The sequence below is a fragment of the Sander vitreus genome, chromosome 23 (assembly GCF_031162955.1).
Source record: "Sander vitreus isolate 19-12246 chromosome 23, sanVit1, whole genome shotgun sequence".
Classification (NCBI taxonomy): Eukaryota; Metazoa; Chordata; class Actinopteri; order Perciformes; family Percidae; genus Sander; species Sander vitreus.
Genome location: NC_135877.1, coordinates 19,055,426 through 19,070,120, shown reverse-complemented (window position 1 = coordinate 19,070,120; position 14,695 = coordinate 19,055,426). Strand labels below are relative to the sequence as shown.

The window sequence follows — 14,695 nt, the reverse complement described above, 5'->3', positions numbered from 1 at the left end:
ACTTGATTATGATATTTACACACAGCGGTGACACACAGAGAGAGCGTGAGTGATGAGAGAAACAGGTTTGAGGATCCCACACGTGCTACCGACTGAGAGGCTTTACATTGTTGCGAGGAATCTCAAGTCAACAAACCCCCAGAGAGAGAAAGCGAGAGTGAGACCCAACAAAGACTCCAGTCTGTTTCTCAAGCTGCCTGAGATTCAAACACTGCAGTCTTCATGCATCCCCCTCCCTCACACACACACACACACACACACACACACACACACACACACACTTCATGCTTTACTAAATATAGAACATTCACCTCACTAACAAGAGCATCTTAGTATGCTGCTTAACACAACATGGCCTTTGTGTGCTGTAGGTATGAGTGGGGAGTGCAAGGCTTTATATTAAACACCAACATATTTGGTTCAACTTTTGAGCTACCATAGGTGTGTACAGTGAAGTGGAATGATGATACCACAAAATGGTTTTGATCCAACAGCAGGTAATGCAGAGTCAGAATCACAGATATTAACACGAATACTGACACTTTTTATTATTAAAGGCAGCTAATATAAAGAGCAACACATTTTGATTCATGAGGTGAATGCATCTCTAATACTACCCACTGATAAGCCAAAACATAAGCACTTATTTTCATAAGTAATCTGACTTCGCTAAAGCAATACCGACATGTTCCCAGATCTCAGTAAATATTTTAGTGAGTATAACGTTATCATAACTGATGAAATTATGGAAATAAAATACGACAATGAGACCCAAGTTGTAATAAATTATGCTTTAAATGCAAAATATTACACGATTTGTAATTAAAGGAGTACTCTAGCTATTAAGCATTGCACTTTCATAAAGTTGGGGAGTTTGCAAGAGGCAAAATATTGATCAAAATCAAAGCATTGGAGGCCAAGGTTTTAGTGTTTAGTTTGAGGCAAGCTCCAAAAACACTGCATTTCCCATAATGCAACTTTCATTAGACACATTCCTCGGCTGGTAAATGTGCATGTTATAAAGTAGTTATTATTAAAGAATATTATGTTATTCTGTTTTTATCACTGACAAAGGCATGTCAGAGCATTATATTGTTGTAGTGGGTAGATGAGTAGTACAGTACTGCATCATATCATGTTTATGTAAAAACTAAAGCTGTAAGATAAATGTAGTAAAGTAAAAAGTACACTATTTCTTTCTGAAAGTAGAGAGTACATGTATACTTAAGTAAAGTATAAACATTTCAAAATTGTACTTAAGTAAATGAGTAAATGTGCTTTCCATAACTGGGATTCTGCAGCTGCTATTTATCATTTCCTCTGGAACATTTTTGTCATTCAGTCATTTTCCCACGTAATCACCCCCAAAAAAATCCTGTAATAGACGAAGACGACGACAGCAGCTGCATTTGGCTGGTCCGATACTGCTGGTATTTGACACGAATTGTAGCCTCAGGACTTGTTTAAAAGGATCTACATTCACAGCTTGGACGCTCTGAAGCTTCAACAACACAAGTCTTTACCTGTCTGCAGGATTTCCTAGAGAAGTGTGTGTGTGTGTGTGTGTGTTGTCTCCGTCTCAGGACTCAGTAGGCCTCTGTGGTGTCTGATTCCAATCCTGCAAACCAGCTGAATTTTTCCCCTGTAAACCCAAACGTTCCCTCCCATCGTCTCCAAACACACACACACAGACACACACACACACAAGTCTCTGTCTCACTCTCTCCGTCTCGCACACTCTCCTCTCGGTCCATAGACAGACATATGGCTGGAACACACACTTCAAGTTACATAACAAAAGGCGAAAGGCCATTTAAAAGCAGTTTTATTGAGTAGATGATGTGTGTTTAACCTATTTCTAAGATAAGTGGTATCATCATGATTAGTATCTCTGCCTTATGGCATAAACTTTAGATTTTTTTCTTCTCCAAACTGTGTTTAAACAAAACATTTAACCCAGTCTCCTAAAAATTACGTTTATCTATAAAACTCATTTGCAACCACAAATGTTTCGGGAGAAACTTAATCCCACCTGGAAACATTTTCTTCCCCCCTGAGCTCCTAACCTTCTATGGGACGTCCTGGTCTCTGGGACGTGCCCAATGTCAAATGCATGTTAAATGCAACCTTTACTTTATATTTACTTTTTATGTAAGGTAAATTTAATTGAATACATTTGGGTTTTAGACTTACAGAAAAAACTGTTAGTGGCGGTACTAAAGTGAGTTCAGGTTGGTCTTCACTCTAATGTTTCTATTCCCATTGTTCACATCTTAATCTCAATTACTTTGTGCAAAAGGCCCAATAGCCTCCATTTCTAGCTTCTCAAATGTGAGTTTGTGCTACTTGTCTTTGCTTTATATGATCAAAAAATGAATTAAACTGAATATCTTTGGGTTGTTTTTTTTTTTATCTGCTAAACAAAACAAATAATTTGAAGAGATCACCTTGGACTTTGGGAACTTTTGTTGGCCTTTATCCACTTTCTGTCCCTGCCATTATATTGATTAAATGATGATTTGGTTGCAGTCCAAGACTAAACAAAGTTCAGTTCAGGTGGGTTTTCCCTCTTATATAACCCCTCCCGCGTGTTCATATATCTTTCAATTATTGTTTGCATTATAAGTTTATGTGTCTGTTATTTTGAATACTTTGTCAGCATCTTGTTATTAAAAAAAAGATATGTTTAAAAGAAAAGAAAAGGGGGAAAATGAGGCTGAGAAAAAGTCTAAAAGTTGCATCCTGGACCTCAAGGCTCAAGTTGTGAATGGAGAGCCGGGTACCACACCCACACACCCACACACCCGCGCGCACACACACACACACACACACACACACACACACACACACACACACACACACACACACACACACACACCTCCCCCTCCTATCAAACTGAGATAAAGGTGAATACCGCTATGAAGCTGCAGATTGCAGTGCAATAACTTACATTGGTGTACAGCACACAGTCCATCTCTCCAGCCTCAGACAGCTCGCTGAGGTTCCTGTCCCAGTGTAAAAACGGTTCACTACTGTCGAGGATCTCCATGGTTTCCTCCTCACAGACTCTCTCAGCTCTTCTGGCTGGTTTGTTGTTGATTTTGCGGCAGAAAAAGCAGCGAAAACAGCGGCGGGGTTGTTGTTGCAATGCAGTCGGACTCCACAGCTCCAACTCCGGAAAAAAAAAAAAAAAAAGTTCCCAAGAACTTGTAAAAGAAAAGAAAAAAAAAAGAAATAGAAACGCGTCCAGTTGGTTTAGACTTTGGGAATAAATGTTTGTTATGTCAGAAAGCTGTAGCAGTCAGATTGAGGATGAGTGTTGTTGTTGTTGTTGTTAATCATCTCCTCGCTGGTTCAGCGTCCACAGGCAGCTTTCTGCAGCCTCTCCGCTTTTCTTTCCTCCTCCTCACAGCCCAGACACACAGGAATGCATGGGCGGAGTCACAGAGAAACTGAGAAAATAGGGAAATAAAATCAAGAAATTCAAGAAAACAATACAAGCGAGAACGACTGATAATATAAATGCAATATAATGCATTGGAGGTTAATTGTAGAGTATAAATGTGAAGTGATTAATCTGTTCCAGCTGTTTATGACACTAGAGTCAAATTCTAACATCAACAAACTAGAGTTTCCGGTTTTCAATTTCAAAATAAAGACGTCACTCCTCATTTCAGGCCATTGCTATAAGTTCTAACTTTTTAAAATGATATTGAAGGAAACTTGTGTATAAAAAAAACGAGATACTAAATTGAACCATACCTTTCTGGGCAAACCACCTCTGCTCCAAATATAACAGTTTAAAACGACATACGAAAACTATTCCTCATATAATAATCATACATTATAATTATTTAATTTATTTATCTTTTAAATTTCTTCAGCTATCCGACAACATATATCTTGAAACTGATATATATATATAATTATTATTTTTTTCTTCAATACCAGAAGATGTATTTTCAGATATTCTTTTCCGTCTGAGACAAATCTTGGTAATCTTGGACTATATAAATAAACTTGACTTGATTTGAGAATTGTTCAGCTTCTGATGCTCACTGAAGAATTATTATTTTTACGCTTTTGTTTTTAAATCCACTCCAGCCATTTCCAGTGTCACCCTGTCAAAATGACGCAGCTTCTGAATCCACAAGTTTTCCCCATAACTCAATCCCGCCCACTCCTTCTGACCGACCAATCAGATCACTCCTCTGTTTAAAGTCCATTCGCCCGTCAGCTCTGACCTCCTGAGATCTTTACTGACAAGTGACGCAGCCAATCAGGAAAGAGTTCGAGAATACCCGCAACCAATAACTTCAGGCCAAGAATACCTTTGGCTTAAGCCCGCCCCCACTGTCACGGAAACAGCTAATCAACGACCAGTAGAAAAAGCTAATACAAGAATTACATAATTAAAAAATAATTGCATATATTTTACATAAACTTTCATAAAGAACGCGTTTATATACGTTTTTATGCAAATATGTCACTTTTTTCTTCTTTTTTTTTAACTTTTCGGTATGGTTACATTTTTTACATTTCTGAGTTTGTTTTTTTAATGGTTACTTGTAACTTTTCCTTCTCTGTTAAATGCTTTGTATGTGAAATTATGAAGTTATTAATACAGGGAGGTTAAATCATACATGCTGTGACTGTAGAAGATGAAATATGAAGACAAGTAGTCTACAAAATAAGGTCTATTATAGCAAAGATTACAGAGAAATGAACGAGAAGTGTGAGCTGAAATCAACAAGTCACTGCCCAGGAAGGAAATGAAAAACAGATAAGTGCGATAACAACTGAAAGAAAATGACAAAAGCAGAAAACAGGAGTAGATAAAACATCAAATGCATACATTAATGTTCCGTTATAACTGTGCACAATTCAGGAATGTGAACAGAAAAACAGAATGCAAGAGGAACAGGGGAACAAATGTTGAATTTAATTGAACGGGCTTCCTCTAAATTTGCATGCTGGTCTCTCAAGCATTTCAGTAAACGCGCACATTTCTCTCCAGTAGAGCAACTTTCATTTACGAGAGATTTGCATGAAGAAAAGTCACAGCTGACATTTAACACAGAGACAAGTGAGAAGAAGGAACAAATACTTTCTTCTGGTGATGATCTATATTTTTCTTATTGTCAACAAATCCCATGAAATGACCACGATTAACCTGCAGCTGCAAACAGTTCCTAGTAAACATATAAAAAAGGACAAATCTGGCCATCAGACTGGTAGTTTGAGACTCCTGATTTACAGTCTACCTCACCTAGAAACAATTTCTGATATATCGAGTTTTAACTAATGCAAAGAAAAACTATAATAACCTTAGTCTAAGGACACAAGTAAGAGTTGAGCTTAACAGAGCTACAACGTCTACGACATCTTGTACTGAGTCTTCAAACATTTTCAACTCTTAAATTCGTACTTCCAACATTATTCTCATACATAAAACTTGAGTACACGGAAAAAGGGCATAAACTGTATCTTTGTAAGGGTTCAGTACAAGTGGCACAAATAAAACCATAATTAGTACGTGTATTTATACTACACAAGTGGGCTCTTTCAGCTTCTCTTGATGCCTCAAGGTCTGCAGGAGGCGTCACAGTCAAACATGACCGGAGTGTCACAACATATTCTGTCCCCCTTCTCCTTGGGTAAGTCAGTTCCTTTACTTGGTGGCGTTCAGGTCCTCAGTCTTTATTTTGTAGAGAATACAAAAACAAGTGGACTTGTTGTTGGGTGGTGACAAAGGACAAAATGCTTCAAGTTCTGTCTCGAATGTTGTCGCTCAGGAAGACGATGTTGTCTGGAAAAGAGTAATCAAATTATTTTTTTATACACTAATCTGACATGAGAAGAACCTCCCTAACAGTGACTAGGTTTACATGCACACCAACATTCCACTTTTATTCCGAATATGACAATATTCGGAATTTAATACAGGTCATGTATACAGCATATTCCGGTTGGATATTCCGAATAAGGCCTTTTTCCGAATTTAGCATTTTCCGATTAAGACGTGGGATATTCCTGTATTATTTGGGTTTTAGATGCATGTTTGGACATATACAGTGCTTTTGGAATATGCGTCTCAATCAGGGTTTTTACGGCCTCTTGCCTTTTTACGGCTTATGGTCAGCTCTGTGCGCTGCTATGGTTGCTGTACACAAACCAACCAGCCGACAGTTTGCAAGGCTGGAGACCCGATAAGAAGGAGAAACAGCTACTTTTAAACATTATCAAAGACTTGGATATCAACAGGTTTTTGCTCAAACATCGCTACGCCGACCTTTTGAAGAAGCTGGTTGAAGGAATGAAAGAGGGACGCTGTGTTCACACGGTCAAACAAGTCCGCCACCGGTAAAGGAAATAAATAATTGAAATAATCGTATTTTGCACGGCTACATGTAAATGGGAATATTAGTGAAATACTCACTTTCATTAGCCATGTGTCGGAATATCATCTTTTTCGCTAATATTCCACAATTACTCAAAATATGACAATATTCCGAATTCGATACGGGTCATGTGAACAGCATATTCCGTTCGGTTATCTAGAATTGGGCTTTATTCTGAGATGTGGGATATGCCGGGATTATTCAGGTTTTAGGAGCATTCTTTCATGTATACAGCGCATTCTTAATATGTGTCTCACTCGGGGTGTTTTTTTACCGCAGTTTGCGGCACACGGCCATTTGCCTGTTTACGGCCAGCTCTGTGCGTTGTACACAAGCCAACAGTTTGCAGGGCTAGGGTGGAGATGCATGGCCGAAAGAAAAGGAGAACACAGAGAAAGACTCGGATGTTCACAGGTTTTTGGAATAGCGCAAATTTCGAACGCCAACCTTTTCAAGAAGGTGGTTGAAGTCAATCCCGACTTTATGATATTAAGTCCGACCTTGTAAGATGTTGCCGTCCCGACTTTCAAGTAAAAGCAACTTTAAACACGAGTAACGGCATATTAATCGCCCCATATTCACATAAAGAGGTGCAGGTCTGACTGGGGCTGGGTATCATTCAAAAGGTTTCGATACCAATACCGTGACTTCGATACCGGTTCCTAAACAATACTTTTTTCCGAAACCAATTTTATAAAATAAAAAGAAATTACAACATTACGGCACAAATCTTTGTATTTATTTTAATCTCCTACTACATGAGCCCCGTCTCTGAGTTTTTCCCTGTGTGTCTCTACGCCGTGTAAGGTTAAAGCAACACTAGGTAACTTTTCCCGCTTCGGTCCCCCTACAGGTTGGAAGCAGAATTGTCCAGTACATTACATTGAGATACATGTACATTTTATTGCTGCAAAATGGGATAGTCAAGCAGACAAACTGACCAACACTTGGCGTCTGTGTAACGATACAGTATTGCCACGGAAAATATCGAGATACTATGCCGTATCGATCCCCCCAATGCTTATTGGCTCACTGACTCTGATGAGATTTACTCCTTAGGTATTGAAATTGGATATTGAATGACTAGGCATTTTTCGATAGTCGATACTTTAGAGACAATTCGGTCAGTGCCTAAAAAGTATTGAATTTGGCACCCAGCCCTACGTCTGATAGAAGCTGGTTAGTTGTCTGACCTGCGATGATGGTGGTGGCCTGGCGTCTGATTTGGTTCTTGTCCACATATTCTCCGTAGTCCAGTTTCCCCTCTATGAGAATCCTTGACCTGAAAGAGAAAAAGAGAGCGACTCGGGATCAGTCACGTCATGGTTCCTCTATTGTGAGTTTTGGTTGGCTGACTGATGGTTGACACTTCTGAATCTTCACAGTCCTGCATTTCCCTGGAATTAACATTCTCTGAAGGCAGGGCACCAAGATAAAAAGGCCTCAACCTTTTATCTGAAGTACTTTTTTGCAAACTCTTATGAACCTCTGGCCAGAAAGGACCTAAATGTATGACAATTATTTGCATTCTGCAGCGTTTCCTTCAGGATTTTTTTTAGCAGTGGGGGAAGGTCTGTCCGAACAACAACTGGACGCATAGGCGCTGATTTATGTTTTCCTCCGTGGGTGCTCAGTATTTTCCGTGGGTGTTCGAGCTCCGGCGCACCCATGGTATCGGCGCCTATGGACGGGCCCAATAACCTCTGAATAGTTCTACTTGTTGTTAAATTGCAATGTGAGCGGCAGCCAACGGGGGGTGCATTATGTCGGCAGGATAATTTAAAAGGCAACTGCGACGACATTGTGCGTCTGCCCTATTTCTTATACCGTGGCGGCAGAAATGTTGCCATGGCGGGCCGCCACTACAAATTCAACATAGAGGAAACACTGCATTCCCACATTTTCTGGCTTTTTAAGCTCATGATGAAACACCCATCCCTTTTGTAAGTAAAAAAGAACAATTTCAACATATTTTATCCAGTTTTAGACATTCAGATAAAGAGAAAACCTTTGTATCAAATCATCTCTGCAGGTTTGAAAAAAAAAAAAAAAGGAGCAAATAATAAAACAAAGCAAATAAACCTTGATGACATCTAGCTTTTGTTTCTCACGTTGGACAAAAGAACAAAGTGTCTGCTGGAAGCCAGCAATACAAATAAAATCCTCTAACCACCTCACATGTCATTTTATATTACGATAGATATATATATATATATATATATATCGTGATAGTAAAGTTTCTTGACAATCAATTGAGAACCTGTTAATAGATAGAGGTTTAGTTTCTGACTAATAAAATGAATGAAATACCTGACAAATGAAAGTAACATCACCACATTGATGTAAAAAAACAACAAAAAAAACATAAACTGCCCACAATGGCTTAGTGTGCACCCAGAATAATTATAGGAATGGACAGCAAAATCCCTCACTGTGACAAACGTCTATCGTCCCATCCCGAGCCATCTGCCAAATTAATGTTTTGCAATGCCATGCAACACATTTCTAGAGTCCTCACGGACAAGAAACAGCAGCTGTGTTCAGCTTAAATCAGATGTGAGGAAGCATACAAATGGACACCAAGTGGATCATCCTGTTTTTTTGTTATGAAAACTTCATCACAGGAATCCTCTGTAACTTGAAATACATTTAACCTCAGCTGCTGTTCGTTATAAAAAAAAAAAGCCTTTAAGATGCTGAAGATATACATTTTGCATAGAGCCTCACTTTTAGACATGTAGTGGTCCAAGACGCCAACCACAAAACCAAAATGCATGTCAGTTGGAACAAAGAAATAAAATAAGTCCTCCAGAGGCCAGCCTCCGTTTCAACTCCTCAGCATCCGCTCATTTACTGTGCAACCCGGAGCACACGCCCGAGCCCAGCCCAGCCCGAGCCCGAGCCCGGCCCGAGCCCGTGTAAAATGATTGAAATTAAGCCCGAACCCGACTGAACCGCCGGGTCCCGTCGGGTTCGGGCAAAGATCTTCAGCTCTATACTATCAAAAAAGTAAATACAAATAAACAAATGTATTGGAGGTGTAGTTCTGGGCCCGTACAGGGAGCGTGCTGGTCGTACCCTTTCTTGACGTACTGGTAGGCCACGTCTCTCAAACCAGGTTTGAACACGGACACGCGATGCCACGTCGTCTTCTGACTGATGTCACCTGGAGTCACAAAACACAGCACATACTTCAGCCTCACGGATGCTACACGCCGCAGCACAAACCCTTTTCGCACATTTCCTTATGCACTTTATACTGTCAACATTCGCACAGTACTTAGTCAACATTTTTGCACACGTTGTTTTAAACACTGTATAGCTCTTTTTTTATTTTTTAAACCTATTAACAAATCTTTAATTGTAAATGTCTATTTTTTATTTAAGATTCTTGACTTGTTGTGCAGTACTTGTTTATTTCTTTTCTCTTACTGTGTTTATTGTGACCGTACGACACAGCAAATTCCTTGTATGTGAAAACCTACTTGGCATCAAACCAGATTCTGATTCACATAATGAACTTGTACAGTCTACAAGTGACTAAGAACATTGTAAAAACACAGATGATAAAAATAGGAGTATATGTAAACCTCCACTGAAGGCTGTCTGTACTGACTTAACGGCGTTTCTTTTTTTTTCATTCATAGTTTTAAATGTAGGACGGTGAATGATGCATAAGGGTTGGAGATTAATGCTTCAGGGTCAGACACAGTATTACAGTGCCCTTTTGTGTCGTTTTGATTCACCTTCACACGCTGTACATGGTCGTTTAAAACCTTGAAATCCAACAACGGTAATGTCGTATGTGTTCACTTTTAGAGACAGAAATCAGAGTGCAACAACGACCTCTAGTGGCAGATTACGACACTTGCAGAGCAGATCGCGAGTCCAATTTACAGCTAGTGTCACAGCAATATCTTGACTTATTTAAACACCGGCTCCATGGCCAATTCATTCTCAAAAGCTCAAACCATAAATAAGTCCATCAGCTGTCAATATCATGACACTAATCGCTAAAATAAACATTATTCTACAAGAAAATGTACTAATAATGAACTGTTACAATCTGTTGATTTAACCTTTCAACAGGAATGTAAGATCATTGTCCTGTGAAAACCATGCATCTCCAAAACATTAACTTTTCAGGAGCCAAGAAGAACAGCCTTGTTTCCAGCTCTGTGGCAATGTTCTTTTATTCAGATAATCTAATTAGATTTTTTTAAATTTATTTATACTTTATTGATCCCCAGTGGGGAAATTACAATTTATATATACATATAATGTATGACGTTAATGGTTTATTTAGCCCGAGCATTTCCTCAACCCATAAAAAGCAACACTCAAACATTCAGTTTATGTGAAAAACAAAAATAAATCACCAAACTCTTTTCACTGGACAGCGACATCAAATAAATGTGTGCACCTTCAGCAACACACTTCCTGCAGGAAAAACACTGACACTGAAACGCCAAAGGATATTTCAGCCACAACCCTGAAGTGAGCTGCAAAGATTAATCAGTGAGTTGATGAGTTGTCAACCATTTAATTAATTGGCAACTATTTTGACAATCAATTTATCGGTTTGTGTCATTTTTTTTTAAGAAAAGAAGAAGTAAAAATTCTCTGATTCCAGCTTCTTAAATGTGAATGTGTTCTAGCGTCTTCACTCCTCTGTGACAGTAAACTGAATATCTTTGAGTTGTGGACAAAACGAGACATTTGAGGGCGTCATCTTGGGCTTTGGGGGGGGACACTGATCGACTTTTTTCACCATTTTAGTCGATAAAAGAACTAATGGATTAACTGAGAAAATGATCGACAGCAAACAGTCGTTAGTTGCAGTGTGCATTTTGTCCCTGTGTGATCACAGTTGAATAATATATTTAATCGTATACAATGGGCCCTGTACAACACGACTCCAGCACTTTGTCATCTGTTAAGGAAGTCCAAGTCTGGATGTTTTGTGTCAGATTATTACTCAACAGCTCTGAAGTGTCAGATCAAAAACTCTTAACTAATTTACATGAGCCTGGGAGGAGGGTTTTATTGTCCGTTGATGGTCATGACGTTTTCCAGCTGGACAGCAACAAAATCTGACTAAACTATAACCGAATCTGGTGAGGGCACTTTTCGTTAGTTTGTGCCAGCTGACCGGAGATCTGTCCCAATCTTGTCTACTTTCAAAAGCAAACTAAAATCTTGAATCTATTTTCTCAGGCGCATGATTAGTTACTATATGCATAATAAATATGTGGGTCTTTAGTTTATGTTTGTGGCGTGCTGTGGAGTTCTTACCGTTTTAGCATAAAGCACAGTAAGTTTAAAAAAAACTGTTTTTCTGTATTTCTATCATCAAGTATGACTCAACACTGTACCTGTTGCACTCGTCTCTCCGTCTCCAGACCGCCACATTTCATTGGTTGCTAAAGAGAAGATGGTAACCGGGTTACGACCCTCCACTTGTCTCATCACTGGGTCCTGACCCACTCGGCCTAACAGCTGCACACGGTTTATCGCTGGAATAAAGACACAGAAGATCCCCATTATTAGACAGAAGAGTTTCACAGGTAGAGAGTGGATAGGTTTAGTTAATAAGAGAGAGGAAGTCAAACAGAAAGTTTACTCACATCTCTCCAGGATGAGGCTGGTGTCTGTGCTTCTGTATCGCACCACCTGTCTGAAAATCTGTGGAGGGATGAGATCAAATATTTACTTTGTAAAGCCGCAAGTATTAGTAGTCTTTCTAGAAGTGTACCTGATAGATGTCAAGGTTAGCCCTACTATTATAAGGCATAGGTGCAGCACTTAAGCCATTTTTGGCACCGCCTAAACCGACGGACGTAAAATCAATGTGAGCATCAAAACTAACCAAATGAATTTTCTCAGATCTAATGGTTGTACTTGGTCCCCAGTGGACTTGTCTTTAAGCTTTTTGAATGTTATCTATTAATTATCTGCTCTAGCCTTTCCACTGTTTTAGACACAGATATGGAAATAATAATGGTCCACAATGATGTGAAATTGCATATTTCTTCTGAAAAAAACATTTTCTTGAGGGAGAAACCCTAAACCCCCCACCAAATACGTGCACCTAAGTCTTCCACAAACCTAGGGGGAACACTGTATGTGGTCTAGTAATAATCATTTCTTGCTCACCTGTGATGAAGCACTTCTCAACATCTTGTCTGTGCTGCGCAGACAGCTCCGAGGACTTTTTAGGGACGGATCTGAACAACGAGAAAATGTGTGGCATGTAAACATGTCATCTTTAAGACAGTAGAGAAGTATACAAGCAACTGTAGAACACTGGAATTGACATCAAGCATACTAAACACTCTGAGTTTTGCCTCCTGCCATCAGGAAGGAGGTATACCTCCCGAAAACGTGCCAGGTCTAAGACACCTGAGATCATTTGTACCATGAGCTGTTGGGTTTCTCAACAAACTATAGGTCATCTGCCATCCCTGCCCATGTCTTTTATAGTCTTAATGTGTATTTATGTTCTTATCCACTTATTATTTCATGTTTTTTTGTGCGAATGTGTATGTGTTGGCTACCTGTTGTGAACCAAATTGCCCCTTGGGGACATTAAAGACATTTTATTTTTTTTTATTTAACCTAATTGATAAAAACAGACTAAATAGACACCTCTCGGGATAATGCACAACAATTCAACAGCATCGCTAACTACAGCTATAAATGACCATACAGTTGAATCAACACCTCTAAATTTTTTAAACAAAAACTGAACAGCATACCCTTCGTAAAAAGTCAGATTTATAGCAGAAATGTTGCATTAGACTGCGTTAGTTTTTAGCTAGGTGTACCTAATAAACTGGATACTTTGTGTATAACAGCACAAAAGCCGTTTAAAAGGAGCCCCGGAATCAATATTATCATCATACAGCGATGTGTACTAGTTCTACGCACTGTAAAGCCAATTAACGTTATTAGATGTCTTAAATCTGGATTACAACAAAATGAGCTGTATGTTAACTGGCAGGCAAGGCAACAACACAATTAAGAGATTTTAGCATGTAGTCTGGTGAGATTACCAGTTGTTATAGAAAGTCTGCTCGGGGTTTCTGGGTCTGCAGACAGACAAGCTGAAGAATCAAGCATGTGAACGTGGACTCAAAGTCACAGCAGCAATGAGGCTTCTGGGGTCTCCCGCCATTAGGATGTGGACATTAAATACATCTTTAAAATTAACGTTTTTTCTCGACATGTTTTGGTTTACAGATCGCAGTAGCTTAAACAGCAGAGGAGCGGCAGTGTGTTGGTAGAAAACGGTGTCAAAGTGCGCTAAAAAAAAGACCAAAAAAAAGCTTGTTTAAAACTTACCAGGTGAAAGACTTCAGAACAGACTTCGGTAACCTCACGCTGCTTCCGGTCCGTCTTCAACAAAGGCCCGATAGTCTACCGGATGTCGATAAAGTTCCGCTTCGTAACTTAACACTTAAAATATCGTATTTATCGGTTTTGAACATAGACTGTAAAAAATACACCAGTTAATAAAAACGAACTACCATTTGAATATTAAACTACATCTTTAAATATTTCTAATAATGTTCCTCTCTCACTGCACCCTTTTAAATTCTTCATCACGATTACACAAACTGTATTTTTATTTTGTATTTCTTGTTGTGAAAGTGAATTAAAGTTAGATCACATTTGTAATTTATCCTTTATCCTATTTATTAACATTTTTTAATTATTGTTTGCCTTGTGTAACCTAAAGTGCTTAATACAGATACAGATTTTAATATTATATTATCATTTCATCCCATAGGCTCCATTTAGTAAACCACTTTGTAAACTATTTCCAGGAGTGCTACAATCTCTATCATTATTTCTTACCTTATATTGTTGATTGTTGGGATGTAACTGCAGATGAGATAAATGAATGACATTGTGGGTGCAGCAAAAACGTGATTTTCTTGCATAGGATGTTCTGTTCTAGCCTAGAAATCTAGACGTACCCTAGCGGCAGCAAACAACAAGGAATGTCTCCAACGTGAAATCCCCTAAAGAATAACTGCAGCTGAAGGAAAGTGTGTTGAAAAGGTGTAAAGTCCAGAAAGCAGCAGATTAACAGATTTCTCTGAGCCCTCGTGGACCTGTTGTGTGTCTAACTCAGTGAGTCCTTTTGGTGAAACTGTCTTCTAATATTCTTTTCATTTTAAGACTGGTCCAAACATCTATTTGTCAGTAAATAGTTTGTAACTGTAACTTTTAATAATTTGTCAGTAAATAGATTTAAAGTATTGAAACTAGCTGGAGTGAATGTCACA

At 38.9% G+C, this 14,695-nt stretch overlaps 2 protein-coding genes across 3 annotated transcripts in view; both read right to left on the bottom strand.

The window, feature by feature from the left end:
* The window catches only part of creb3l2 (cAMP responsive element binding protein 3-like 2), a 29,814-nt gene extending 26,269 nt beyond the window's left edge, over positions 1-3,545 (bottom strand). For both annotated transcript variants that reach the window (XM_078242496.1, XM_078242497.1), the window contains exon 1: positions 2,951-3,545. In XM_078242496.1, coding sequence (XP_078098622.1) covers positions 2,951-3,049 — 99 coding nt within the window. In that variant the 5' untranslated portion in view covers positions 3,050-3,545. The remainder of the gene's footprint in view (positions 1-2,950) is intronic.
* A 1,139-nt stretch (positions 3,546-4,684) lies between these two features.
* Positions 4,685-13,857, bottom strand: ssbp1 (single-stranded DNA binding protein 1). Its single transcript, XM_078242626.1, has 7 exons — positions 13,746-13,857; positions 12,558-12,628; positions 12,029-12,086; positions 11,777-11,917; positions 9,480-9,567; positions 7,595-7,683; positions 4,685-5,809 (listed from the first exon to the last, which is right to left on the bottom strand). Exons 2-7 carry the CDS (start codon positions 12,579-12,581, stop codon positions 5,766-5,768), a joined length of 444 nt encoding a protein of 147 aa, XP_078098752.1. The 5' UTR covers positions 12,582-12,628; positions 13,746-13,857; the 3' UTR covers positions 4,685-5,765.
* Positions 13,858-14,695: the final 838 nt, after the last annotated feature.